Source organism: Rhodotorula paludigena (genome assembly GCF_050403205.1).
Source record: "Rhodotorula paludigena JCM10292 DNA, Rt_paludigena_JCM10292v1_ctg6, whole genome shotgun sequence".
Taxonomy (NCBI): Eukaryota; Fungi; Basidiomycota; class Microbotryomycetes; order Sporidiobolales; family Sporidiobolaceae; genus Rhodotorula; species Rhodotorula paludigena.
This window is the reverse complement of record NW_027481452.1, coordinates 328,788-355,270: the sequence shown is the minus strand read 5'-3', so window position 1 is coordinate 355,270 and position 26,483 is coordinate 328,788. Positions and strand designations below refer to the sequence as shown.

The following is a 26,483-nucleotide window of genomic DNA, read 5'->3' as shown; positions in this document are numbered from 1 at the left end:
GCAGCACAACACGGGCACGAAGCACTACGAGCGGAGAGGGAACATGCAGAGTGGGTTCTGATCAGGCCGTTGCCCCCTCGGGGCGCGACACAAAGTTGCGGCGGTTCAGCAGGGCACCTGTGGAGACAACCCGTCAGTGCCGATGCCTGGCGGAGCGGACACAGCCGACACGCACCCTTGATGGAGCGAATCTCGGCCTTGAAATTGTGCGCCGACTCTTGAAGCGCCTTGCGCTCGCCCGTCGCCGTCGAGCTCCCCGCGCTCCCGTACGCGCCGTACGGCCTGTACGTGTGGAACGTCGACGCGGCATACGTCTCGGACTCGAGGTACTCGTTGAGCGTGACGAGCGAGCGCATGAGCGTGCCCTGCGGCTGGACGAGGTTGGACGGGTTCGTCGAGACGTGCGCAGAGGTCGACGCGGGCGAGGTCGGCGAAGCAGACTGCAGTTCCGTGCGAAGAGCGCCGAGCGAGGCATGCAGGGGCGCGAGGAGCTGAGGTGGCGGGGGCAGCTGCCGGTCTGCTCCTGCGGTTCCTTCGCCGGCGTCGCCCTCTCCCGCACTCGCCTCCTGCTCCTGAAGCAGCGGCTTCTCCTCCTCCTTCCCCTCGACCTGCTCAACCGAATCTACCTCTTGGGCTGATCGTGCAGCCGCCCGCTCCGCCTGCTCCTCCTTCAAGCGCCTGCGGTGCTCGATTGCCTCTGTCCCGCCTAACCGTGCAATCCCCGTCGAGATTGTGAAAGCGCGAAGAGCATCGAAGAGCTTGGCGTAGGCTGCCTCGTGCACGGCGAAGAGCCGAGAGCGCGCGCGGAGCGAGATAACGAGGCGCGGGTAGATGACATTCTGCGAGCCGGCGAGCGGTGAGCACAAGCAGGATAGCTCAAAGGCGAGCAAACGTACCTTGTACACCCACGCTACAGCTGCGCCGATGGTTCCGCCGACAAAGACGAGCGCGGCGACGGCTCGCAGGAAGCGCGGGACGGACGAGTTGGGAGCGTAGGCGGGCGGCGCGGGTATGTACACGGGCGTCTGAGTGTAGTTTCTCGGCGGCACAGGTGCCTGCACGCGTCTCTGGGTCAGCGACGAGCGCGTGCCGAGTAGCCGGGTCTGCGCACCGGCGAGTGGGGGCTCGGAGGCGGCGCAGAATCCGTCGACGAGGCGGGAGGAAGGGCCGCACTGGCCACGACACTCTCGGTGGGCTCTGCAGGCGGTTTCGGCGCGTCCGACATGACGACTGGTGAAAGCGCAGCAGAAGCAAGAGCGAGAAGAGAACCGACTCTCGACGGGGTCACGAAGCGAGAGATGCGAAATTCGACGGCTAGGAATACAGGGGAACGACAGTGTATCCGACAGAGGACCTCAAGGAACGACCGCAACGCCCGCCGACTTGCAGCTGCCGACGACGCTCCGTGCGATCGACTCGAGCGAAATGTGCCGCAGGTGCTCGTCGCGCTGCTTGATCTTGGCAATCTCGTACACGTGCTTCATGCTGAGCGTCCCTGCCGCTGCGGCGTTTGGCCGCCCCGCCTCGCCCGACGCCGTCTCGATTCCTGCCGCCTGCTTGATGAGGTGCATCGTCGGCGGCGTCTTGGTGACAAAGGTGAAGGTGCGGTCGGCTTGGATAGTGATCAGGACGGGCGTAGGAGTGCCGGGGACGAGATCGGCTGTTCGGGCTGCTCGCAGAAGACGCAGACAGATCAGCCGAAGCCACCTCGAGAGGATGAGGAGGAGCAAGGCGCACCGTTGAACTCCTTGACAAAGTCGATGCTCTTGACACCTCGCGCACCGAGCGCAGGACCCACAGGAGGGCTCGCCGTCGCCTTCCCCGCCGGAACCACGAGCCTGACACGGTGTGAGCCGAGTCGAGAGAGGCGAGGAGGAGATGAAGCGAACGGAGGTGCGTCAGCTCGTGCGCTGCTTCGGAGAAGGGCAGGGCAGCCTTACCGGACAATCTGTGCCGCTGCTTGTGCTGCCTGCTTCGACATTGTTGCGAGTCGGGGAGAAGGTCGATGTCAAGCTTCTTCGCGCTCCTCCCCTTCCGACCACCTTACGCCATCGCGTCGCACGGCTCGAAACTACTCGTTGGTAGCTGAGCTTGCTTGTGCACGACGTTCGCTGCAGCTGCCGTGCTCGCGTTCCGCTCCCATGCTTCCGCTCTCTCTGCTCAGCGTCCTGAGAAACGGAGCTGAACGCACTGCTATTACGGCCGCGCCGGGCAAGAAGAGGGCAACTAACACAGAAGGAAAAACGAAGGGGGCCTATAGAGGTACACATGCGGGTACAACCACGGATGGACTGCTTGGTACAGCTGATGGAACGGCACAAAACATGAGCGGGACCCGAGCCTTTTGGGCTGTACAGGTACAAAAGGATGGAGGAGGTCACGAGTACTGCGCGGCTCTGCGCGCCCAGTAGGCCTCGTAGCCGTCTGGCGGGAAGAAGGACCATGGCTCAGAAGAGCACGATCCTGCTGCTGCGCACGGCGGCGCGACGGCAGATGCGGTGTCGGCGCATGACGGTGATGGAGTGGCCGAACCAGGCGCTATAGACGACGCCGGCAGGTACGCTGGATCGTCGAACCGCTTGAACGGGCCGCCCAGGTATTGCGCGAGCTCGTCGATCGAGTCTACGTCGAGCAGCGAGCTCTCGACGACGTACTCGCGCTTAATGTGCGTAGGCAGGGGCTTAAGAGGGAGCGCGGGCGCGGGTGTAGGCGAACAGTCGGAGGGGTTATAGGCGGAGGGCGAGTCATGCAAGCTCGTGCGGGCGGACGGCGACGGAGGAGGCAGACATTCCGCCTTGACGGCCTGCAGCTTGGCAAACGGCTTGACTGTTGTTTTGTCAGGCGCTGTGTTAGCATAGGCGCTCGCAGCTTTTGGAGGACTCGGCTGAAGCGACGCACCATCCTCTTCTTCCTCCTCCAGCTTCGACTCGAAAGGGCCGACCGCGTGCTCCTTGACCGGCTGTTCCCAGTACGCGACGGCGTCGGTGATGGCGGCGAGCTTTGCGAGGAATAGTGGCTTCTCGAGGACCGGCGAGAACAGCTCGCGCTTGCGCTACAACTCGAAATCGTCCTCGTCGTTTCTGACGCTCTGCTCGCTTGTGGGCGGGGCTGGTGATGCCGAGCATGACGCCTGGGTCGTGTGCTGCGTCAGTGATCGTGTTGCTGTGCTGGCTGTAGGCCGAGCCGCCGCGTTTGAATGCAAACGAACCTCGACCTTCTTGCGCGCAGTCTGCGCCTCGAGACTAGCCCTCAACTTGGCTTCTTGGCGCACGGCTGATCCGCCGACGGCAACAAGCTGCACGTTTGCCAGCCCGGGCGACGGCTCGCGCTTGTACGACATGCGCGACTTGGAGTACCGCAAGGCGTTGGTGGCGGTGACAATCTTGCGAGGCGCCTTCGACCGGCCCGCCTTGCATGCAAGGCGTGTGGTGACCATACGAGATTCAGGCGAGAATATCTGGCGGCCACGAAGGAGAAGGTGAGCAATTTGCGAGACAATCGGAGAGGACGAGACTCGAGAGGCGAGGGCGAGGTGTCGGATTGGTGGACGGGGGACGGCGATGATTGCGGGAAATGCAAACTGCAGACTCACGCGTTCTGCGCCTGTACCGGTATCAAATGCAGCGGATACGTAGAGAGGTCGGAGGCGAGCGTCGAACGCCGATCTCCTTTTTTTGGGTGCTGCTGGAAGCGCGAGCCTGCAGATTCTGCACGACTGCTGCAGATTCTGCACGACGACCGCAATTTCTGCACGCCAAGCACGAAATCTGCACGCGGCCTCGGTCGATCTAGTCGGGTTCGCGACGTTTGGCACTCGTGACCGGAGATCGACGGGGAGGTGGTCGAGGCGAGGTCGACGGCCGGCCTCTTTACGATCGAAGGCGAACTTGCTCTGCGACGAGGCTCTCGAGCGCGACTTTCTGTCCTTTCAGCAGCCGTCTAGAGACAGCGCTCGAATGTACACAGTGCGACTACGCGGCGTCACAAGCTCGTAAAGAGCGAAGAGCGCGGGCGCTCTTGCTGCCAGCCCCGTCCTGGGGTTCGATAGGGCGCCTGATAGGCTCGCCCGGCGGGTTCGGGGATGCTTCTACACGGGCGGTGCAGTGGCGGAGGGTGCGCGGAACAGCACAGCGAGTGGGCTGGCTGGAGCGACCTCGGAAGGAGTGAGGGGAAGGAGGGAAAGAGGCGAAGCTCTCGCACGTTGCACAACCCCCGTGACTTCGCTTGGTCCTCTCGTCCCCCTTTGTTTGCCAGCTCCCATTGTCCTTCCCTTGTTCTCCACTAGTGCATTCAGTCTCGAATCTGCGTCTCCAGTGACCGGAGAAACAAAGGCTGGAAAGGGGGCGAATGCAGGACATGAGATGTGAGTTGGCGAGAAGGCACGGAAGTAAGCGGAGACAGCGTGCGACTGCGAGCCGGCTCCAGATCGCAAAGAATTGCGCATGCAAACCGAGCGGGGATGCCGCCGCCGGTGTGTCGCAGATTCAGAGCTGCGCGCCTTCTCGCCGCAAGCGACTCCTCGCCTTCTTCCCTGCGCCTGTGCACCGCTCGAGCTGCAGAGCCTGAGGGAAGTTGGACTCGCACGAGCACGCGCTCGAGAACTGCCAGGGCGTCACGCCTGTCAGCGCTGCGTCCAAGTGCTCGTCCTCGGCCCTCGGCTGCCGTCACTTTCGCTCTTCCCGCCGCCTCTTCCGCTCGCCCTGCCAGGCGGGTAGATCCGCTCCACCTCTCACTAGACCATCCAAAACGTGAACGCGCCCCTCAACGGGCCTCGGTTGGCGCCCTGCAGCTCCCGCCCTCGTTCCTCTCCCCATCGACTTCGCTCGACACGCAATCATGGCGTTCAACGGCATGCCCGACGTCCCGTCGGTCTCTCAGCGGTCCCTGTCCATCACGGCGAGCCAGTTCTCCAGCTTTGCGACCCCCGCCATCACCGTCCCCTTCCCCTCCGTCTACGCCGGGCAGACTCAGATCCCGTTCGCCTTCACGGATACGGCAACCTGGGCAGCCACGCGCGTACCGACGACGTACGGCGGTGTAGCAGCGACCGCAGGCGTGCACTCGATCAACTCGGTCGCGAGCGCGGCAGGGTATCGCACACACGACTACGGCAACCAGGGCGGCGGCGGAGGAGGGTGGCCGACCTGGGCGACGGCGGTGATCGCGGCCTGTGGAGGTGCTGCCGTCGTCCTCATCGTCGCCGGTTTGTTCTGCTGGCGGTGGAGGCGCAAGCAGAAGGCGCGGAAGCGCGCGCAGGCGGCCGCTCTCGGGCAGGCGGCGGGCACGGGACGCAAAGGGCGTCGGGCGGGGAAGTACGAGGACGCGCTCACGGAGAAGCCGAGCGGACTCGCAATGGGCGAGCGGAGGTCGAAGGCGTATCGGTCGGGAGCGGCGGGGGCAGCGGCGGCAGGGGTTGCAGCAGCCGGGGCTGGCGCGAGGTCTCGCTCGCGCGGACCGTCCACCTCGCCGAATCGGTCGCGCAAGAGCCAGCGCACCGGCGACAACTACGACTACCCGCCGCCTCCGTTTGTGGACGCGCCCGACTCTCCCTCTCACGTCCGCTCACGCGACCTCGCCGCGCTCGGCATCAACCGCCCCGTGACCGCCTCGCCTTCCCCGCACCGCCAGCGCGGTTACGAGGGCGTCGCGCCTCGCGACGGTCCGCAGTACCCGCAGTTTGCGGTTCCTCGGGAACGCCGAGCCCGCGAGGTCTCCGCTTCGTCGGACGACGGCCTGCTCGCTGGTCCAGCTGCGCCCTTCGCCTACCAGGAGGGCGACTCGCGAACGCGGGACGGGTATCAGACGCCCCCGCCGCGCGCGCCCAACACGCACTGGCGCGGCGAGTACAGCCCGCAGGAGGGTTCTCCCGCTCACCTGCTCACGCACCCCGACGGCTCGCGCTCGTTGGATCCGGACACTCCGCGCAGCAGCATGACCGTCTCGACGCGCGGGACCGGCGGCGCGCCGTACCGGTGGGACCAGGATCCGGACCTGAGCAGCCATATGCCGCACGCGGACGAGGTGAGCGCCGCGCTCGGGCGGGCGATGCTCGGCGGTGGTACTGCGGCTAGCGCGGCGTACGGTGCACGAGCTTCGCACGAGCCCGTTGGCCTCGCAGTCGGATCGCCTGAAGACGCGACGTGGTCGAACGAGGCCGGTGCGCCGCGCTCGACCACGCCAAGCTATCCGCCCGCCGCGTCCACCGGCGCGTCGTCTCACTCTTCCTCCCGCCGCGAGTCTCTGCGACCGTCGGCGCTCTCGGCAGGCTCTGGTGGGCAGACTCCACGGTCGACGACTCCGGTCGGCGAGCCCGGTGCGCACCCGTACAACGGCGGTCTGCCGGGCGGGCGCGGTGCGCCCGTCGGCATGGGACGGAGCGGCGTGCCGAGCCGTGAAGGGCGGCACAGTCGCGCGTCGACGTACGACACTGCGGCGGAGGACAACGACGACGAGTACGATGATGGGCGTGCGCCGAGTCGCACGTACGCGCGCTAGTCGCGGCCCGTCCTCTGGGTCTCCGCTCTTGTTGTTTCTCTCTTTTCCTTGCGCTACTTTCCCTCCGCCTAAAACGCCCTCCGTCGCTTGTACGCTCGCGTTCCGCTCGACCTTGTCATGACTATCCTCCCCTCTGCACACCCGCTCCCTTCGCGCCCGATCAGTATCTGTCGTAGAATTTGCAATACAGACACTCGCTAGTAACCGTCGCAGTTTGAATCTGTTGATGTCGAGAACTGCCCTGTCCGATGACAGAGCGAACGCCCGGCTCGTTTCCTCAGCATTCGACCTCGCCCTCCTCGAGCCGACATGGTGCGTGCACTGCAGAGCGTAGAGCTCCTTGCTGACCCCGCTGACGCTGCTCGCCTGCCGCGCAGTCGACTGCCTCGCGCCGCCGCCTTGGTTCGTCGGCATCCGCACTTCGGCTCGCTTCCACCGCGCTCTCTGCTCTTGCAGAGGCGCCATGGTCGACGCCGCAGTCATCCGATGCTGACCAGTCCTCCTGCGTCCCGCAGTCCGCGACTTCAAGAAGCTCTCGACGGATCCGCCCGGCGGCATCTCGGGCGCTCCCTGCCCGGACAACATCATGGTCTGGAACGCCGTCATTTTCGGGCCAGGTACGTCGAGTGGCCTTCATACTGCTCTCTCAAGCGGCAGCGCGATCGACGGGGGCGGGCGCGAGGTGTCGAGACGGTGGCTGTGCAGTGTCGCTGACTCTCCTCACGCGACGCGGTCACGTCTCCCGCTACGCAGGTACGCGAGACCTCTCCAGTCCTACTACAGAGTGCGCCGCGGTCGGTTGCGCGGGCTGACGCCTTTTATCGCCCGTCGCTCTCCTGTACATTGTCCGTCCATCCTTCGCAACCTGAACTCGCAACCATCTCTCGCGGCCCAGCCGAAACGCCATTTGAGGACGGCACCTTCCGTCTCGTCCTCACGTTCGATGAGTCGTACCCGAACAAGCCTCCTGTCGTCAAGTTCCTCTCGAAGATGTTCCACCCGAACGTCTACGCCAACGGCGAGCTCTGCCTCGACATCCTGCAGAACCGGTGGAGCCCGACGTACGACGTCGCTGCCATCTTGACGTCGATCCAGAGTCTTCTTCACGACCCCAACCCGAACAGGTGCGCATAATGCGAGAGATGACGGGCCACGAGGATTCGGCTGACCCCTTCCTATCGCGCCGGCTTCTCCACTCCTCTTCTCTTTGCTGCTGTTGCTACCTTTGGCTGCGTTTGTGCTACAACGCAGTCCCGCAAACGCGGAAGCGGCGCAGCTCTACCGCGACAACAACAAGGAGTACGTCAAGCGCGTGCGCGAGACGGTCGAGCGCAGCTGGGTCGACGAGGACATTTCGATCGGCGCTGAGTGACTGCTCAATCCTCGCGCATCGCGCTTTATGGACAGAGGAGATGATGGAGGAGGGCGGGGGAAGAGCATGTCCCCCGGTCCTCTGTAGCAATAGTCTCTCGGCGTTCTCGGTCCCCTTCTCTGGGTTTTCCCCGCATCTTCTTCGTTGTAACAGCTCGCACGCCGTCTCTCACCTTCATCCGGGCACGCTACGCCCGCGCACCCCGTCCCTTTGGCTCGTGGGATTTGACTTCTATTTCTTTGTGCCCCGGCTCTCTTGCGGGGCTGGAAGCACCTTCCTCGGGAATCAAAAGGTTGCGGGTTCGAGCCCCGCGTGGGGCTTTTGCTCGGCTGCCGTACGGGCGTGCGAGACTCCCACGCAGGTGCGACTTCCAAGTCGCCCGAGTCTCCCTCGCTGTGCCGCCTTTTTTGCCTGCTTCCTTGCGCCCTCCGCAGCTCACCTGATTAATCTGGCTCTCCCGGCTTGCGGGCCGTCCTTGCAGCTTCTGTTCGCTCGCCTAGTTGACCCCTGGAAATCCCCCCATTATGACCGTCCAAGTCCGACAGCCTGACCCTCCCGCTCGCCGTTCACGAGTGAGTTGCATTCTTGGTTTGCACTCGTGATCCCACGCCAACCGGAGAGAGCAGACTCAGGAGGTGCCTGCAGCGGGAGCGGCAAAAGCAGCGAGCGGAAGCGGCAAGGCACTGCGGACCCTGGAACGCTTGCCGTCAGATTAACATTCACAGAGTCAAAGCGCGAGAAGCGAGGCCCCGAGCCACCGGAAGATGGAAGGAAATGCGTAGTATGGCAACAAGGGTGAGAGACGGATGTCGAGAGCGGCGAGGGGTGCGTCGAGGTGCGTCGAGGTGCGTCGAGGTGGTCGGCGGATCGAAGCGCCTAGTACTGGATTCGGATGGCAATCGCGAGGACTGTCACCACGACCGAGTCCTGCAGAAGCTGGCATGAGACCACGGTCCACAGGCAGAGCGAGGGAGAGACGCACATTCTGGAAGACCTCGCTCACGCAGACATCGCTTGTCGGGTCCCAAAATGCCGACAGGAAGGCGCGACCTGCACCGCCGCCGCGCACTCCAGGTCCGCGCTCAGCCACTCTGTGAACCGGCAGCGTCAGCGCAGGTTCCGACGGGGGAGAAGGCGAGTGAGCGCGAGATGCGAGACGCACGAGACTTGGCAGAGGTATTTGTAGCCCGCTGGCTCCAGGTCTGCGTGGAGCCGAGGAGTCAGAAAGAACAGTTATAGAGAGGCTCAATCGGGCACAAGACGAGATAGGTGAGCGGAAGAGCAGGACGCACCGACCATCCTGCGCTTGACTTCGCCCGCCATCTCCTCCGCCCGCTTCCCCAGGACGTCTGCGTCACGCTCCCACACTGCGCTTGTGATCTGCGGCGCTCCGAGAAGCCGTTTGAGGTAGGGTCGCAGTAGTTCCGCGTTGAAGGCTCTGCGAAGAGGCGTGCAAGGTCAGCGCTCACGAGCGGGGGATAATGCTGCAGGTCTGTCGTACGCACCGGCGAGATTTCGGGGCTGCAGCTGCCGATGCAGCGGTGGGAGAGCTCGAGTTGTCCGACAGAGGTGGGGAGCGCGATCCAGACAGCATGGCGGCGAGGGAGCAAGACTGGCGGTACGGCCGGGCTAAGCAGAGCGTGCACAGACTCGCAGGATGCCCGCTGGAGCTGCAGGTGCGAGTGGGCAGAAGGCGAGACTTGGTCGACGGCGAGACGCTCGCGCCGTTGCCTCGTCGCCGTCCCGCGATTGTGCGCACGCTGCGAGGATGGAGCTGCGGTCACGAGCACGCGCACAGAACGGGCAGGCCACGGGCGAGGACAAGGCCGCCCAGCCCCACGTCAGCGAGCTCTCCGCCCGCGGCAACTCGGCGTCGTCCTCATCGCCCGAAGGAGCACGCGTCGACCGCGGCCGCTGGAGGTCTGGGTGCGTCCGGCGCCCTCTCCCGAGTCCCCGAGGTGCCTCCCAGACTGACTAGGACGCTCGCCCACAGCCTCGAGGTGCGCCGACGCGACTCTTCACGCGCTTCTCCTTCGCTCGCTCCTCGCCCACGCTGATCCCTGTCCGGCTGTGCAGATCCCGCGCAAGCTACTGCACTCGTCCATCGCCGGGCTCGTGCTCTGGCTCTGGACCTCGCATCAGGACGTCCCCTCGCTCCTCAAGTACCTCGGCCTCGCAACCCTCGTCGTCGGGACCGCAGACGTCCTCCGCTTCCGCTCGGCATGGTTCGAGCGCACTTACGAGGACGTCCTTGGCTACTTCATGGTGCGTGTCGTCGGCCGGACCTTGGCGCTGGCATTGTTCGCTGATCCTCGCTTGCTCCTGAATTCCAGAGGGAGTCGGAAAGGCGTGCGTCCAGCTTGTTCTCCTGCGTCTCGTCGTCGCGTCGAGACTGACTGAGGTCGCTTGCAGATGCTGTCAACGGCACAATCTACTACCTCGTCGGCGTTTTGTGGTGCCTCTCGCTGTACCCGCGAGGTGCGGATCTTTCTTTCGAGCGGGCCTTCACCTTTCTTGGCCTCGGTCACACGAGGACGTGATGCCTATGCGAGTGCTGAATTCGTGACTCACGCAACCGCCTCGCAGACATCGCCGTCCTGTCGATCATCATGCTCTCGCTCTGCGACACCTCGGCATCCGTCTTCGGGCGCCTCTTCGGGCGCTACACCCCGCGCCTGCCTTTCGCCGGCAGTCTCTTCGGCGCAAAAAAGTCGCTCGCAGGCACTCTCGCCGCCGTCGCCGTTGGCATGACCGCAAGCTACTACTTCTGGACCCGCTTCGCCGCAATCGGAGACGAGGGCGACGTGAGCTGGCTTCAGGCGCGCATGGCGAGCGCGTGGAGGGGCAGGCCGAACCCCGACCCGCTCGGCGCGTGGGGCATCAAGCGGTTGCCGAACCCGCAGAGGTGCGCTCGCTTTCTGTGCAACGACAGGCGGAGGGCGGTCAGCGTCGTGTTGGGCCGTAACTCCGCGAGAACGGCCGGCCTGACCACGCTCACCTTGGCAGTACGCTCGAGCTCCGTACGCTCGTCATCGTCAACGGCCTGACTGCGGGCCTTGCCGAGGTGAGCGCGCGTTCCCCCTCACCTTTACCCGCTCTGTCTGCGGGCGAATGGCAGGCATGCGGTGCGCCGTATATACATGCTGACTTCTCGTGCTTGTAGGCTATCGACTTCTTCGGCTACGACGACAACCTCAGCCTCCCCGTTCTCTTCGGTCTCTTCTGTTGGCTCTCCATGTACAGTGCGTCAGGCGCCGCTGCGCCATGGTATGGAGCTGCTCGCACTGACACTACGTCGATCACCGCAGTTCTCGGCTAAGCATCTTGCGCGCGCATTCGGCTCTCCCCTCCCTTCTCTCGCCCTCACCTCTCGCTCGACTTTGCCAGCTGCCCCCGTCTCCCGCACTAGATACCCCTCCGATCCCGGCCCCATACCCATATCGCCATCCGCCCGAAAAGCCGCGTCCCTGTTTGCCCTTCATTGCACTTCACGCCTGCGCCGGGCGCACGTTTCGCAAGCGAGTCGGCGTGCAGCCTTGGGCGCAACTTGCACCGAGCCTGCGCGTCTCTTCTCGGGCCTTCCGTAGCATCAATCTATCTGAGCGGCGCGTCTCTCGCAAAACGCAATGGCTTCAACTAACCAGCACCGTCAGTTTCTCCGGTCAAATGAACACTCCGTGCGGGTGCATCTCCGTTCACCGGCTCTGCTTTATGGGGTTCTACCTGTGCTGTTGCTACCGCTGCCTGTATTCCGCATTCGTCTCTCTCTCTCTTAGTTTCCGATCAAATCGCCACCTGATTTTCTGTCTTTTTCTTTGGGAGTCGGAGCAATGTGCCACACGTTGCGGATGCTTCTCAAGGCGCTGCACCTGCTCAGCTTGACTCGAGGAGTTGCGCCTTCCTGTTGGCATTCTGGGACCCGACCAGCGATGTCTGCGTGGGCGAGGTCTTCCAGAATGTGCGTCTCTCCCTGACTTTGCCGGAGGACCGTAGTCTCATGCAAGCTGCCGCAGGACTCGATTGTGGTGACGATTCTTGCAGTAGCCATCCGGATCCAGTACTAGGCGCCCCGACTTGCCGACCACCTCAACCACCTCGACGCACCTCTCGCCGTTCTCGGCACCCGCCTCTCACCCTTGTTGCCATACTACGCATTTCCCTCCACATTCCGGTGGCTCAAGGCTTCGCTTCTCTCCCTTTGGCTCTGTGATTGTTGATCTGACGGAGCGTTGCAGCGTCCGCATTGCCTTGCCGCTTCCGCTCGCTGCTTTTGCCGCTCCCGCTGCAGGCACCTCCTGACTCTGCTTCTCGCCGGTTGGCGTTGGATCATGGGTGCAACCAAAAAATGGGACTCGCTGATGAACGGCGAGCGGGAGGGTCAGGCTGTCGGACTTGGACGGTCATGATGGGGGGATTTCCAGGGGTCAACTAGGCGAGCGAACAGAAGCTGCAAGGACGGCCCGCAAGCCGGGAGAGCCAGACTAATCAGGTGAGCTGCGGAGGGCGCAAGGAAGCAGGCAAAAAAGGCGGCACAGCGAGGGAGACTCGGGCGACTTGGATGTCGCACCTGCGTGGGAGTCTCGCACGCCCGTACGGCAGCCGAGCAAAAGCCCCACGCGGGGCTCGAACCCGCAACCTTTTGATTCCCGAGGAAGGTGCTTCCAGCCCCGCAAGAGAGCCGGGGCACAAAGAAATAGAAGTCAAATGCGCTGCCGTTGCGCCAGCGGGGCCAAATGGAGGACAGCCGGACCAACCATGCAACCAGGAGGAGTCGAGGCAGAAGGTCACCAAAGGGACGCTCTTGCCTTTTTTTCCCCTCTCTTTTCAGCTGCTTTCTCTCTCGAGAGCTTGTGTATCAAGTAAGCATGCAGCTCAGCAGGTCTTGAACCAGTGCATGACGCAGCGAGATTGACAATCTTCTTGTTGCGCACCTCGGCCCGCTGGTCGAGATCACACTCGCCCTGCCGTGAGCGCTGCGCTGCCCTCGACTGTTGTGTCTCCTGCAGGGCGTCTCGCACTCCTGCTATTGCACCTGCACTAGCTGAGCTTCTGTCAGGCCTGTTGTACTGGTTGCGAGCCCTTCGAGTCTCATCCTGCGGCCATCAGGTTGAGCTGCACCAGTCGGCAACGTCTCTTTGCGTCTCCTGTTTTGCTCCAGTGTGGCTTTTGCTTTGCAAGGCAGTGCACTGAGCTGCTTGGTACTGGGAAAGGGCCATAGTCAGCCTGCAACACCTCAATGCTGTCCTCCAGTGTGCAGCCGTCCCTCTCTGAGCCTGCCGCTTGCTGGCTGTGCAACCTCATATGACATGGATAGAAGTGACCGTGTCCAAGCACAACTGCGGATCTGCCATGTTCTGTCAGCCTGTGTGAGGCGCTGGACCTGCTTGCCGTGGCTCTTCTGCGGCCCCTTGAACTCTTCTGAGCTGATTCTCTATATGCGGTAGGATAGTGTTACAGCGTAAGTTGTCAATTGTGGCCTGGTAGAGGGGCGTCTGCTTGGGAAACCTGGCTGAGATCCGTCGCCAGCGTTAAGAAGGCTCACCTCTTCCGCTTCCTTCGCGTGTGGGCCACCTCCGGTTCTCGCCCGGCGCTGACTCGTCGAGGCCTTTCAGCACTGACACAGACCGCCGAGGATGAGCACGAATAGACCTTCTTGGCGATTCCTTTTGGGTGAGGAGAGCTACTGATGGTACACTCCCCCCACAGCGGGGGGAAGAGAGCGATGCGGCGAACGACACGGGGTGAGGCGGGAATGCGATACGAGCGTGAAGGAAGGAAGGGAGGAGAGAGGCAGGCGGAGGAGTGGTGAATAGAACGGGAGAGGCGAATGCGATCTAAAAGGGTGAACCGACAGAGGCTGGAGCGCTTAGAACATGCCGCCCATGCCGCCGGGCATGCCGCCCGGCATGCCACCGGCGCCCGCGGGGCCCTTCTCCTCGGGCGCGTCGACGATCGACGCCTCGGTGGTGAAGAGGAGCGACGCGACGCCCGAAGCGTTGACGAGCGAGTTCTTGACGATCTTGAGCGGGTCAAGGATACCGGCTGTGCGGTTCGAGGACGCGGTCAGCACTTGCAGAAGAACGAAAGAGAGGAGAGGAGAGGAAACGCACCCTGAATCATGTTGACGTACTCGCCCTTGGACGCGTCAAAGCCCATCTCGAAGTCACCCGAGTACTTCTCGAGGAGCTGGCCGACGACGACCGAGCCCTCCTCGCCGGCGTTCTCGGCGATGGTGCGCGCGGGCTTGGTAAGCGCCTGGCGGATAATGTTGATGCCGAGCTTGCGGTCAAAGAGGTTGTCGTGCGGGACGTCCGACAGGATCTGCGACGCCTTGAGGAGCGCCGTGCCACCGCCGGGAACGATGCCCTCCTCGACGGCGGCGCGCGTCGCGTTGAGCGCGTCGTCGTAGCGGTCCTTCTTCTCGCCGACCTCGACCTCGGACGAGCCGCCGACGCGGATGACGGCGACGCCGCCCGAGAGCTTGGCGAGGCGCTCCTGGAGCTTGGTGCGGTCGTAGTCGGACGTGGCCGGGTCGTTCATGGCCGAGCGGATCTGCTCGCAGCGCTCCTGGATGAGCGTCTTCTCGCCGGCGCCGTTGAGGAGGATCGTGTCCTCCTTGGTGACGGTGACCGAGCCCGTCGTGCCGAGCATGTCGGGCGAGAGCTTCTCGAGCTTGATGTCGAGCTCGTCGGTGAAGACGGTCGAGCCGGTGAGAATAGCGAGGTCGCCGAGGATCGACTTGCGGTTGTCGCCAAAGCCGGGCGCCTTGACGGCCGCGACCTGGAGCTGGCCGCGGAGCTTGTTGAGGATGCAGGCAGCGAGGGCCTCGCCGTCAATGTCCTCGGCGATGATGAGGAGCGGGCGGCGGGCCTGGGCGGCGGTCTCGAGGGCGGGGAGGATGTCCTGGATGAGCGAGATCTTCTTCTCCGAGAGGAGGATGAGGGGCTTCTCGAACTCGACGCGCTGCGACTTGACGTCGGTGACAAAGTACGGCGAGATGTAGCCGCGGTCGAAGCGCATGCCCTCGGTGACCTCGATCTCGTCCTCGATCGTCTTGCCCTCCTTGACGGTGATGACACCCTCCTTGCCGACCTTCTCCATGGCCTGCGCGATCAGGTTGCCGACGTGCTCGTCGCCGTTGGCCGAGATGGTCGCGACCTGGGCGATCTCTGCCGAGGTGGTGATGGCGCGCTTGTTGGCCTCGAGGAACTTGAGGACGGCCTCGACGGCGGCCTGCGAGCCACGGCGGAGGTCCATGGGGTTGCAGCCGGCGGCGACGTTCTTGACACCCTCGGAGTAGATGGCGCGGGCGAGGACGGTGGCGGTGGTGGTGCCATCGCCGGCCTCCTCGTTCGCCTTGCTCGCGACGTCCTGGATGAGACTGTCGGTGCACTGTCAGTCTACGTGCACTATTGATCGAGCAAAGGAGCGAGAGCGGTACCGCGCGCCGAGGTTCTCGAACTTGTCCTGGAGGGTGATGCTCTTCGCAACCGTGACACCGTCCTTGGTGATCTGCGAGCGGGTCAGAAAGTCGTGTGAGCGTGTGCACAAGCTCGTGAGCGGCGACCGAGCGCACCTTGGGGCCGCCGAAGGGCTGCTCGATGATCACGTTGCGGCCCTTGGGTCCGAGGGTGACGGAAACGGCCTTTGCGAGGACGTCGACGCCGGCGAGGAGCGCCTGGCGACCCTCGTTGCCGAAGCGGAGCTCCTGCGGGTGGGCAGCGGTGTCAGGAGGAATGCCGCGGGCTGACGGTCGCGGGTGGAGGGACGGACCTTGTGCGCAAAGCGGCGCGCCGAGACCTGGGTGTGAGCGCCGGGGATGGCGCGGCGGGCGGCAGAGGAGGACGAGCGGAGCATGGCTGCAAGCGTCTGAGCGGGGCGGAGCGGGAGAGAGGCGCAGAAGAGAGAGCAGAGGGCGAGAGCGGCGAGCCGGGGCGGGAACGCGCTGGAAAAGTGTCTGGCGCTTACTCGCGCGCGGGGCTGCGGCCGTGGCAGCTTGGAGCAGATCCGGCCTCGACCGCTCCCCGACCGCCGCGCCGCCCTCTCTCTCGCTCCCTGCCACCGCCCAGCGTTCACGAGCCATGGTGAGTCTGTCCCCCCCTCGCTCTCCCGCCCCGCCGCCCATCCCCATCCCGTTCTCTCTCCCCCCGCTCACCTCCTCCTCACCTCTCCTCGTCTCCCCTACAGTCCCTCTCGATCAAGTCGATCAAGTCGCTCGCCCCTCTCCTCGACCGCGTCCTCGTCCAGCGCGCAAAGGTCGTCGAGGTACGCTCCCGTTCCTCTCCTTCCTGCGATCCGTCGCCGCTCACTTACCCTGCTGCTTCTTCCTCGTCGAGCAGAAGACCGCCTCGGGCCTCTACCTCCCCTCGGCGGCCTCGCAGGGCCCCCCGCCCGAGGGTACCGTCCTTGCGGTCGGCCCCGGTGCGCCGGGCAAGGACGGCAAGCTTCTGCCCCTGAGCGTCAAGGAGGGCGACCGCGTCGTCCTCCCCGGCTTTGGCGGCATCCCCGTCAAGGTTGGCGAGGAGGTACGTGCTACCCTGCGATGCTTGCACGTGCGCGAGATGCTGACCGGAGTGAACGCCGCGCAGGAGTACCACATCTTCCGTGATGCCGAGATCATCGCGAAGCTTTCGGAGTAGACGAATCCGCTCGGTTCTGCGCTTTCCTGTGAAGGCGTAGATCGGCGGGTCGTGCGTATAGGAGTACAAGGCGGGGCCGCACCATATGAGCTTCCTTCGCCACATCAAAAGTAGCATCGTTCCCGGGCCTTTTTCCCTCGTTCTTTCCTCTTTCTTCATTCTCTTTCTTCTGTCGTGCATCCTTAGGGAAACCAGCAATACTCGCAACTCATCGTCACCATTCAGCGTCCTCTCGCGTTGTCGGTGAGGCGGGATCGAGCCAGGGGAAAGCCATGCGTCTTCTCTGAGATTTCTGTCTCGGAAAATCTGCTGCGGAGCCGAACGACAGTCTTGCATGCAAGTCACAACAAGAAAGCAAGAAGGCCGTGTGGCCGAGGAATAGCGGGCGTGTGAGCCGGGTCGACGACTACTTTGCGAACGCCTTTGTCGCGCGCTCGATCTCGCCCAAGAGCATGTTGGCAAACTGTGAGAGACGGCCACGGTCAGTTCCGCGCTCGCAAGCGCTTCAAGCGGCGCACAACAGAAAGAGACGCACATCGCTCATGACCTTCTGCTTCTCCATGATCTCGACGAGCCTCGCCGCCTCGACGACCCGCCTCTGCCGCGCGCGGTCCCGCTCGGCCTCGCGCTCGCGCTTGCTCATCCCCTCGCGGAACTTGGCGCCCGCGACGTTGCGGCGGTGCGGCGCGAGCTTTTCCAGCAGCCGCTGCTTGGTCGTGTACGGCCAGTGCCGCAGCTCGTGGTATACTCCGGCGCGCCCGGCACAGTGTCGACCCACTGTGCGATTCAATCGACGTCAGCGCGAAGGGGGCGGGAAGGAGGGCAGGCGAGCAGACGCACGGCGGAACGTGTACTCCTTGTCCTTGGCGTCCTTTGCCGGGCCGTCGTCGTCCTCGTCCGACTCGTCCGAGTCGCTGTTGTCGTCGTCCGACGAGTCGTCCTCGGCTTTGATCGGGAGCAGCGTCTTGCGGTCGTACTTCTTGCCCTGCACGCTCGCACCCCCTCAAGTCAGCTGTCCTGTCGCCCCGAGACGATGCGCAGCATGCAAACGGAAGTGAGAAGGAACGCACACTGAGGACGGCGAGAAAGACGGAGTAGCGCGTGGCGCCCATCGTGCACGCGTCGCACCCGGCGCCGACCTCGTCCCCGTCGAGGTCCTGCAACTCCCACTCGGGCCGGCGGTCGACGGCGCGCTGGAAAGCGGGCTGCGAGCGAGCGAGCACGTGCGTGGGCACTCACGGTAGAGCTAACAGGAAGTCGCCGAAAACGCACCTTCCACGCCGAGCTGCCGATGAGCGACCCGAGCATGCCCTTCAGGTGTCCATGCACGCGCCCGTGCGCCGTCTTGAAGTCGGGATCGATCTCGAGCCAGTCGCGGTGCGGGTCGATGATGACGTGCACGAGGTACAGGAGGTAAGTCTTGAGGTAGAAGACGAGGCCCTGCGACTGCCCGCGCACCGTCTCGCGGAAAGAGTCGACCGTCCGCCGCGCTTCTTCGTCGCCCTCCTCGTCGATGATGAAATTGTCGATCGAGCTCTCCGACTCGTCTCCGTCGGAGCTGCCGGAGGAGGACAAGTCGGAGCCCGAGTCGTCAGAGCTGGACGGACCCGTCCGCCCGAGGTAGCGTGGCGACACGCGCTGTGTCTGCGACGGCTTGCGCGGCGACGTCGGCGCTTCGTCATCCGAGTCGAGCACGACCTTGTTGCGGTTCGAGCGCGCTGGACCGCGATCGGGAGCGTGAGCATCCAGCGGCACGCTTCGCACAAAGCAGGCCGTAAAGAAGCGAACGTACCCTCCCTCGCCGCACGCAGCGCCGCAAACTTGCCCGAGTTGTCCTTGATCGTGCGGTACCGGTCCTCGAGCACCGTCTCCTCGTCGAGGATCTCGAGGTCGTCCGGCTCGTCGTCGACGCTGTCGTCGCTGCGCGCGCGGCGTGCGCGCTTGCGCTTGCGCTCCCGGTCCTGGTCGTGCTTCTTCTTGCGCGACGAGGACGACGTCTCTTTGCGCTTGCGCTTGCTGCGCTGCTTGGGCAGTCCGAGCCGGTCGGACTCGTCGCCCTCCGAGTCGGTCGCGAGCAGGCCGCGCTGCACCTCGTCACGCGATGCGCTCGCCGCCTTGCCCTTGCCCTTGCGCCTTGTATTTGCGCGGCGGCGCTCCTTTTCCTCGTCCTCGTCGGCGGCGTCTTCCTCTGCGTCGTCGCGCTCAGAAGCAGTCGTCTCCTCGCGCTCCTTCCCCTTCCTCCGCTTCGACGGCACCCTCGGCGCATCGTCCTCCTCCGACGGCGTGTCCCACACGATTTCTTCGTCGTCGCCGACGACAAACTCGGCGTCGCTGCCCTCATCCGCCGAGCGGCGGTCCCTCCTCCCCTGGCTCAGCGCCGCGAGCCGCTTCTTCGTCGCGACCTTGCGCTGCCCCGTGCGCCTCTTCGCCTTGTTCTGGCCAGACGCGGCGGCGGAGGGCGAGGCGGACGGCGACGAGCGCGCGAGCCGCTCGGCGCGCTTGGTCGCGCGGCGCTGGTTGTCGGCGAGGACCGAAGCGGGGATGGGCAAGGCACCATCGTCGTCGTCGTCGTCATCTTCGTCGCTGCTGTTGGACGAGGCGGAGGACGGCGACAAGGCGCGCTTCTTGCCCTTGTTAGATTTGCCCGCCGACGCTGGCGCCGCCCTCGCCGGCTTGCGCGCCGAGCTGCCGTAGCGGACAGGCTCGTCGCTCTCGTCTCCCCCTTCGCTGCTGCCATCATCGACCTGCATCACCTCGACCGCCTTGCTCGCCGCGTCCGCGCGCCTCTGCAGCGTCGACGGCCCGGGACCCGGCGTCGCCGACGCGGAGACGCCGCGAGCGCCGAGAGCGGCCGGTGCGCGGCGCGGCGAGAGGGGGATCTCGACGCCGTCGAAGATCATGCGCGAGCGGGAGCGCGGCGCGGCGGAAGTGGGCCGAGTGGGTGCGAGAGAAGGCGGCTTCGAGGGGGACTTGGGAGCAAGAGTGCCCTTCTGCAGCCCGAGACGATGTCAGCGCACCTTGAAATGGCACGCAGGTGACAGCGGGAAGCTCACAGAAGTAGATTCGACGGGCTGCTCGTTGCCATCGCTGTCGCTGGCAGGAGCGATGCGGCGGCGGGCCGAAGAAGCGGGCATGACGACGAGTTCATCGCCGCTGTCCGTCTCGGACTGCGCTCCACGCTGGTCTTTGCCGCCCTGACCTTGGCCGGCGTCGTCCGAGTCGCTGTCTGTAAGGGTGAGGGCCTCCTGAGGCTCGAGTGCGGGCTGCTCATCGTCGGCGCTGACATCCTCGCCGTCCGAGCGGGCGCCGTCGAGGTCCTGCTGCTTGTTGCGGTCGACGTAGGCCTCTCTGACGGGGGCCCTGCGGCGATGCGAGCGCGGTGGGGAAGGCGAGCGGAGATGGGACGAGGAAGGGGCTGCGCGAGTGGGGCTGACTGTGACTGCGCCCTGAGTGCCGTAGCGGAGCGTAGACTGCTTCAGCCTGGCCTTGCGCGGCATCCTTCGAGTGGCAAGACAGAGAGAAACCAGCGAAGAAGCGACAAAGGGCGATCCGAACAAGACGCAGCCGAGTCCAAAGCCGACCGCACACTCGCGCGCAGTCTGCGGCCGTGAGAGCCCGAGTCAGGCCTCGAAATGTCTGCGAGCCCCGTCAGCCAGCTCAAAGAGAGCGCTCCTGCCCACCCTTCGCGTGCGTCGCTGTCTTCCCCACTCGGAGACGCATGACAGCCCGAACACTTGCTCACACCCGCTCGTGCGTACTGCAGACGAGTCCCAGAGCGAGTCTCACAGGGTACGGCAGCAGCCCATTCCACTCTGAGTCTTCAGACGCGACGAGTGCCGCTGACCGACGTCGTTCTGCTCGACATTCGGCCACAGCTGTACCGTGCTGGTATGTCCTTCCTTTCGTCCGTGCGAGCGGGCCTACTTATGAGAGGAACGCTCGAGTATCGTTAAAGCTTCATGCGCTTCTCCCCGCCTCCGTGCAGTGCCGGGACATGGGCACCACTCCGAGGGAAAGTCGCCGCACGACGTCGTCGGCGTCGTCCCGCCCGGCTCGACGGGCGTCATGTACGTGAGCGAGAGGGCGGCAGCAAACGGATGGAAGCAGGGTCACGCCGAGGTGCGGATGCGCATTATGTCGTCGTCGGCTTCGTTCGAGAGTTGACCTTGATCATCTTCGTAATTGCAGTGGGCCAACTTTGTACGATGGTCCTCTGTCTCGTCCCGTACTTCCACGACGTCACTAACGACGCGCTCACGCAGGGCCAAGGCGCGCCCGAGGTCCACCACATCCCCGGCTCGTCCGCTCGTCCCGACACCATCAATCTCTCCGACCTGTCGGCAAGCATCGGCGCCGACGTCAACGAGTATGCACCGACGACGGGCGTGTACGAGCTCAGGGAGGCTGTTGCCAAGTACTACAACGAGACATACCGCAAGGGCAAGGAGAGCCAGTAGTGCGTTTGCGCATTCCTGACGTCGAGCTGAACACTGATTTCGCTCGTCTGCAGCACCGCTGCCAACGTATGCATTGTGCCAGGAGGGTGAGTACGCAACCCTGACAAAGACCAAAACGGGCAAAGTCGCTGATCTGGTCTTACTTGTCGGTGCCCGGCCTTGCAGGAGGGCTGGACTGACGCGCATCGCTAGCGTCATGGGCGATGTCTTCGTCTCGTACACGTGAGTTCGCCCCAACCTCTCGCTCCTGCCTTCTCCGCTGAGTCGCTCGCCACGCAGGATTCCCGAATACACGAGGTGCGCTTTCGCCGAGCGCGTTTCCTCTCCGCTCGCTCATCCGCATTCCACAGCTACGACCAGCTGCTGTCGTCGTTCAGGCGTCTCGTCCCTATCCCTACCATGCTGCGCGCCGAAGACCACTACCGCCTCAACGTCGACCGCCTCGCCGACCTGATCAAAGAGCAAGGCCTCTCGGCGCTCGTCCTGTCGAACCCGCACAACCCGACCGGCCAGGTCATCCACGGCAACGAGCTCAAGAAGATGGTCGAGCTTGCGAGGCAGGGCACGACGATGGTCCTCGACGAGGTGCGAAAACTGGCTTACCTCACCTTGGCACGCGGATCTGACCATGCACGCATATTCCGTTGCCCCTATTCTTGACACCAGTTCTACGAGCAGTACATCTACGACCTCGGGGAAGGCGCGCAGGTCTCGGCTGCCGAGTTCATCGAGGATGTCAACGAGGACAACGTGAGCTTCCCGATTGATCCTCCCACGTCCAGCGCGCATCCAAATAAGCGCAGCCAACGCGCTGAATGTAACGCTGCTGGAACTCACAGGTCATCCTCGTCAACGGCCTCACCAAGTGCTGGCGCTTGCCCGGCTGGCGCGTCTGCTGGGTCGTCGGCCCCGAATCGCTCGTCAAGGCGCTCGGGCAGAGCGGCGGCTTCCTCGACGGCGGTGGTGCGTCCGATTCTCCCCCTTTGCTCCAGTACGTCGCGCGTCCACTCACGGATCCGCGCCAGCTTCGCACGTCCTCCAAGTCGCCGCAATCCCGCTGCTCGACCCGGCCCGCGTCGCGCAAGACCGTCTCGCGTTGCAGCGCCACTTCCGCGAGAAGCGCGACCACGTCGTGCGCCGCCTCGAGGCGATGGGGTTCGACGTGTGGAACAAGCCCGAGGCGACGTTCTACCACTGGCTCGACCTGCGGCAGCTGCCGAAGCCGCTCGACAGCGGGCTCGTCTTCTTTGAGGAGGCGCTCAAGGAGAAGGTCATTGTTGTTCCGGGACAGTTTTTCGACCTCAGTGCGTCACTTCGGGTCTGACGCGCTCTTCAGGCAAGACTGACGACCGCTCTCTGCTGCAGATCCCTCGCATCGGTTCGATCCGTTCGCTTAACCTCATGCTTCCTGTCGCTCACACCCAGCTTCCGTGCAGCCGCAACCTCCTCGAGACGCCCTGCGACCACTTTGTCCGCCTCTCCTTTGGCCCGCCGCTGGAAGAGATTGACCGCGGTGCGTCGCTCCTTCCCTCTTCCTTCGACGTGCGCTGATGCTTCGCGCCATCCCGCTTGTAGGCCTCGACGGCATTGAGCGCCTCATCAAGCGCGCGAACGAGCTGGTCAAGGAGGGCAAAGACCTCACCGAGGTGTTTGGGAAGGACCTCAAGGTCTAGGCGTTGTTTCGCTTCCTTCGTTTCGCGACAGACACTTTGTGAAGGGCAATGAGAGCTCTAGTTGCGACGTATAGGAGCTTCTACCAGAGAGAGAGTGCGAAGCGAGACGTCTAATAGACCTGTTGAGCGGGAAGAAAGCCGAGTGAGCGGCCATCTCGCACCGAGATCGGGCACATGCTCCACTCACCTCGAGAACGTAGCGCTCCTCCTCCTTGAGGTGCTCGATGTGCTGGGCAGCCTCATCGGCGGTCTTGCCAGCACCGACAAAGGCCTTGACGAGCGCCTCGTAGACGTCGGGGACGGGCCACGTCGGACCGCAGCTGTGTACGGGCCATCGCGTCAGCTCTGTCCTGTTCTTGGTGAATGCGCGGGTAGACGCACAGGTAGAAGGCGCCGTTGTCGAGCATCTTGGCGAGGAGCTCCGAGTCCTCGTTCATCTTGTGCTGGATGTAGACCTTCTTGTCCGAGTCACGCGAGAAGGCGAGACCCATGTGCGAAACGACGCCCTCCTGGAAGTAGGCCTCGAGCTCCTCGCTGCGGGAGAGGGAAGAAGGGAGGTCAATGTCTGGTACGGGAGGACAGAGAAGCGGAAGAGGCGCACCCGTAGAGGTACTCCTGCGCGCGGTGGCGACTGCCGAAGTAGTACAGGAGCGGGCCAACCTCCTTGCCCTGGGCACGCTGCCACGCGCGCTCCTGGATGAAGGCGCGGAAGGGTGCGGCACCGGTACCGAGACCGGCCATGACGACCGGCTGGGTGTCGAGGGGCGGGAGCTGCGATGGTGTGGACGGGTCAGCCTCGAGCGCAGAACACACAGTCGACGAGAGCGCGGTGCACCTTCATGACCGACGGCTTGACCGACGCCATGACCTTGTCGCCCGGCTTGAGGCCGGCGAGGTAGCGCGTGCACTGGCCGTAGCGGGGCGAGCCCTTGGGCGTCTGCCACTCGACGGTGACGATGAGGAGGTGGACGCTGTCGCCGACAAAGTTCTGGCTCGACGCGATCGAGTAGTGGCGCGGCTTGATCTCCTCGATCTCGCGCACGAGGTCCTCGACGGGCGGGCGCGCCGACGGGAACTGGCGCATGATGTCGGCGTACGTGACCGTGTCCATCTCGCTCATCTTCTTGAACGTGGCGTTGCCGTCGGGGCACGCGATGAAGCGCAGCGCGCGCTCCTCCTGCTTGTTCGTCGCGTAGCGCGACAGCGTCTCGTAGAACGACTTGCCCGGCTTGCCGAAGATGTCGAGGTTCTGCTGGAACACCTGGAAGATGGTGCGCTGCTCGACGCGCTGCGAGTCGACGCGCGAGGGGATCGAGACGATCGCCTCCGGGTCGAGGCCGTACCACTTAAGGAAGTCGAGCACCTCGTCGGCATCGTTCCAGCCGTGAATGCCAAGCGCCTCGCCGATGGCGTACTTGAGGCCGGTGCCGCGCGTGTCAAACTCGATGTGGAAGACGTTGCGGTCGTACGTGTTGGGCGTCAGGCGGCGGTTCTCCGACACGGTGATGAGGAAGTTGCGCTCGGGCAGGTCCGGCCGGAGCTTCTCCTCGAACGCGCCCTCGAGCGCGAACGCCTTGGGGAAGAGGAGGCGCTGGGCAGCGTGGTGCCACGACTTCTTCTGGTCGCCGCCGGCGATGGTCGCGACCGGGTCGGCAAACGTGCGGTCCGGGTTGGGCGCAGCGGCGGTCGCGACGAGCTGCGACGGGAGCGGCGCGGGCTGCTCGACCTTCTTGCCCTCGTCGTCGACGGGCTCGTCGGCCCACGACGGGAGGACATCGATCGGGGTCAGGGCGTTGCGGACAGCGCCGTTGACCTCGACGAGCTTGTTCGCGGCCCAGGTGGCGAACGTGGGTGTCTGCGCGAGAAGCCCGACGAGCTCCTTGGCCGAGATGGTCGCCGGGAGGTAGAGCGTCCAGAAAACGATCTCAGCGACAGCCGAGGCGCTGATGCCGTGAGCCTTGGCGACCTTGTCGGCGTCAATGGCAAAGAGATGGCCCTTGCCGCCAGCAGCGATCTCGACGAGCGCCTTGCGCTGCGCGTACGGAAGCTTCTTGGCAAAGTCATCCTGCGTCCAGTTGCCGGCAACGACGATGCGCGTGTTGGCGTCGACCGTCTCGGTCGAGATGGGCGCGTACGCCTTGAAGACGCTCTGCGGAGCACCGACAAAGAGGAGCGACGGCGCGGAGGTCGCGGCGATGGCCGAGACGGTCGCGTCCTTGGTGGCCTGGCCGGCGTTCTCGAGGAGGAGCGCGGCGTGCTGGAGGCCACCCTGGCGGTAGTTGTCGTACTTGACCTCGAGCTTGGCCGAGACGCCCGTGTTGGCGCCGGCAAAGGTGCGCGCGAGCGTCGACGGAACCTGCTCCGTCTTGGCGTTCGACGCGTCGAGGTCCCAGAAGACGGCGAGCTTGGCCTGCGCAGGGAGGAGCGACGCGAGCTTGGCGGGCGCGGCGGTGCCAGCGAGCTTGGCGAGGCGAGCGGCCCAGTCCTGCACAGTCGGGACCGACGAGGTGGCGATGGGGAGGGCGCGGACCTTGAGCGACGAGCCGGCCGAGAGAACCGACGACAGAACCTCATCAAAGAGCGGGCCCGAGGACGCGGCCTCCTCGGTGTAGACGTAGAGGGACTTGGCCGAAGCAGGAACAGCCTTGAGGAGCGCCTCGGCGTTCCACGGCTGGAGGACGCGAACCGAGAGGACGCCGACATCCTTGATGCCTGCAAGGAGGAGAGTCGTCAGCCTCTATCTCTAACATCAAGATACTGTCTACAAACCGGCAGCGGCAATAGCAGCCTTGGCAGCGGCGGAGTACGTCGAGGCGGGAAGGACGAGGACCTTGGTCGCCGACGCATCGCCGGTGTACGAGAAGAACGGCAGGGCCGCCTCGAGAGTCGCGTCGAGCGACTTGGCGGTAGCAACGGCAGGCGCAGCGGCGAGGGGCGCAAGCTGGCGACCGGCGGTGAGGCCGTCAAAGACGTTGACGAGGTCGGCACCGCTGGCGGTGACGCCCTTGGCGAGACCCGTGCCGACGAAGGCGGCCTCTTCCGGGGTCTCGGAGAACACGACAGCGCCGGTCCAGCCGCCCTCGCGGAGCTGCTGGGCGCCCTCGAGGACGGCACCGAGGTCGGGAACCTGGGTAAACGTCGGCTCGCCCTCGACATCGGCGGGGAGGGACGACGTCTGCGCCGAGACGTGGAGGCTGAGCGCGGGGCGCTTCGAGTTGTCGGGGAGGGCGAGGAGCGACGGCACGAGGCTCAGGAACGAGCTGCTCGAGCCGAGGACGGCGACGGCCTTGTTGCCCGCGGCGGCGGCGGCACCCTTGGACGTGAAGGCGGCCGACTCGACGAAGCCGACGAGCGACGAGCCCGCACCGGCACGGACCTGCATGGGGAAGACGCGCGCATCGCCCGGCTGGACCTTGGCAGCGGCGAGCGACTGGCCAAACGGAGCAGACGGAGTCGAGTCGTAGGTGAAGACGGCGGCGGACGAGCGGAGCACGTCCTGCTCGATGAGCTCGTGGACCGACTGGATACCGGCCATCGCAGCGGACTCTTCGCCTCTGAAAAGGAGCGGGAGGGGAGCGAGGACGAGAGGCAAAAGCGGCGAAGCGAGCACGCGATGGCGACGGGGCCAGAATCAAATGTCTGCCACCACCGTCGGGTGCGGTGCGCGGGGCAGCAGAGGGCCCTGAGTACTTTTGTAAGCCTTTTTCACAGAGCACGGCTGCACCGGAAGCTGCGGGCGAGGGAGCGAGAAAAGGGAGGCTCGAGCGAGACACACCCCGACTCTCGCTCTGCACGGCAAGCACGGGGCTATCCAGGGCAGCCAGTGCTAGTTGTTTTCGGGCTCACA

At 64.6% G+C, this 26,483-nt stretch overlaps 11 protein-coding genes across 11 annotated transcripts; 4 read left to right on the top strand and 7 right to left on the bottom strand.

The window, feature by feature from the left end:
• Positions 1-61: 61 nt before the first annotated feature.
• On the bottom strand, positions 62-1,225 carry JCM10292_003145 (uncharacterized protein; the record flags this gene model as incomplete). The annotated part of the gene is made up of 4 exons (XM_076646869.1): positions 62-117; positions 176-839; positions 897-1,055; positions 1,112-1,225. The coding sequence occupies 4 exons, from the start codon at positions 1,223-1,225 to the stop codon at positions 62-64; spliced, it is 993 nt and encodes a 330-aa protein (XP_076507630.1).
• Positions 1,226-1,355: 130 nt separating this feature from the next.
• Positions 1,356-1,981, bottom strand: MRPL19 (mitochondrial 54S ribosomal protein uL11m MRPL19; the record flags this gene model as incomplete). The annotated part of the gene is made up of 3 exons (XM_076646868.1): positions 1,356-1,669; positions 1,738-1,838; positions 1,941-1,981. 3 exons carry the CDS (start codon positions 1,979-1,981, stop codon positions 1,356-1,358), a joined length of 456 nt encoding a protein of 151 aa, XP_076507629.1.
• A 396-nt stretch (positions 1,982-2,377) lies between these two features.
• Positions 2,378-3,436, bottom strand: JCM10292_003143 (uncharacterized protein; the record flags this gene model as incomplete). Its single annotated transcript, XM_076646867.1, has 3 exons — positions 2,378-2,826; positions 2,899-3,052; positions 3,209-3,436. The coding sequence occupies 3 exons, from the start codon at positions 3,434-3,436 to the stop codon at positions 2,378-2,380; spliced, it is 831 nt and encodes a 276-aa protein (XP_076507628.1).
• Positions 3,437-4,836: 1,400 nt separating this feature from the next.
• JCM10292_003142 (uncharacterized protein) lies at positions 4,837-7,867 on the top strand (the record flags this gene model as incomplete). Its single annotated transcript, XM_076646866.1, has 6 exons — positions 4,837-6,466; positions 6,777-6,807; positions 6,873-6,901; positions 7,011-7,112; positions 7,391-7,619; positions 7,747-7,867. 6 exons carry the CDS (start codon positions 4,837-4,839, stop codon positions 7,865-7,867), a joined length of 2,142 nt encoding a protein of 713 aa, XP_076507627.1.
• An 876-nt stretch (positions 7,868-8,743) lies between these two features.
• JCM10292_003141 (dynein light chain Tctex-type family protein) lies at positions 8,744-9,461 on the bottom strand (the record flags this gene model as incomplete). Its single annotated transcript, XM_076646865.1, has 5 exons — positions 8,744-8,794; positions 8,850-8,958; positions 9,030-9,069; positions 9,160-9,305; positions 9,373-9,461. 5 exons carry the CDS (start codon positions 9,459-9,461, stop codon positions 8,744-8,746), a joined length of 435 nt encoding a protein of 144 aa, XP_076507626.1.
• A 174-nt stretch (positions 9,462-9,635) lies between these two features.
• DGK1 (diacylglycerol kinase) lies at positions 9,636-11,186 on the top strand (the record flags this gene model as incomplete). Its single annotated transcript, XM_076646864.1, has 9 exons — positions 9,636-9,793; positions 9,861-9,867; positions 9,944-10,132; positions 10,201-10,216; positions 10,280-10,345; positions 10,454-10,772; positions 10,874-10,931; positions 11,031-11,109; positions 11,176-11,186. The coding sequence occupies 9 exons, from the start codon at positions 9,636-9,638 to the stop codon at positions 11,184-11,186; spliced, it is 903 nt and encodes a 300-aa protein (XP_076507625.1).
• A 2,547-nt stretch (positions 11,187-13,733) lies between these two features.
• On the bottom strand, positions 13,734-15,724 carry HSP60 (chaperone ATPase HSP60; the record flags this gene model as incomplete). Its single annotated transcript, XM_076646863.1, has 5 exons — positions 13,734-13,909; positions 13,978-15,248; positions 15,309-15,379; positions 15,444-15,575; positions 15,641-15,724. 5 exons carry the CDS (start codon positions 15,722-15,724, stop codon positions 13,734-13,736), a joined length of 1,734 nt encoding a protein of 577 aa, XP_076507624.1.
• A 224-nt stretch (positions 15,725-15,948) lies between these two features.
• Positions 15,949-16,506, top strand: HSP10 (Hsp10p; the record flags this gene model as incomplete). Its single annotated transcript, XM_076646862.1, has 4 exons — positions 15,949-15,951; positions 16,055-16,132; positions 16,207-16,392; positions 16,456-16,506. 4 exons carry the CDS (start codon positions 15,949-15,951, stop codon positions 16,504-16,506), a joined length of 318 nt encoding a protein of 105 aa, XP_076507623.1.
• A 406-nt stretch (positions 16,507-16,912) lies between these two features.
• JCM10292_003137 (uncharacterized protein) lies at positions 16,913-20,003 on the bottom strand (the record flags this gene model as incomplete). Its single annotated transcript, XM_076646861.1, has 7 exons — positions 16,913-16,969; positions 17,042-17,283; positions 17,347-17,491; positions 17,577-17,711; positions 17,779-18,224; positions 18,299-19,496; positions 19,560-20,003. The coding sequence occupies 7 exons, from the start codon at positions 20,001-20,003 to the stop codon at positions 16,913-16,915; spliced, it is 2,667 nt and encodes an 888-aa protein (XP_076507622.1).
• Positions 20,004-20,138: 135 nt separating this feature from the next.
• Positions 20,139-22,636, top strand: JCM10292_003136 (pyridoxal phosphate-dependent aminotransferase; the record flags this gene model as incomplete). Its single annotated transcript, XM_076646860.1, has 14 exons — positions 20,139-20,193; positions 20,492-20,625; positions 20,695-20,706; positions 20,769-20,962; positions 21,017-21,049; positions 21,129-21,185; positions 21,243-21,260; positions 21,314-21,548; positions 21,630-21,713; positions 21,803-21,926; positions 21,989-22,267; positions 22,329-22,341; positions 22,400-22,476; positions 22,539-22,636. The coding sequence occupies 14 exons, from the start codon at positions 20,139-20,141 to the stop codon at positions 22,634-22,636; spliced, it is 1,413 nt and encodes a 470-aa protein (XP_076507621.1).
• A 110-nt stretch (positions 22,637-22,746) lies between these two features.
• MET10 (sulfite reductase subunit alpha) lies at positions 22,747-26,171 on the bottom strand (the record flags this gene model as incomplete). The annotated part of the gene is made up of 6 exons (XM_076646859.1): positions 22,747-22,755; positions 22,824-22,956; positions 23,018-23,170; positions 23,238-23,407; positions 23,472-25,348; positions 25,406-26,171. The coding sequence occupies 6 exons, from the start codon at positions 26,169-26,171 to the stop codon at positions 22,747-22,749; spliced, it is 3,108 nt and encodes a 1,035-aa protein (XP_076507620.1).
• Positions 26,172-26,483: the final 312 nt, after the last annotated feature.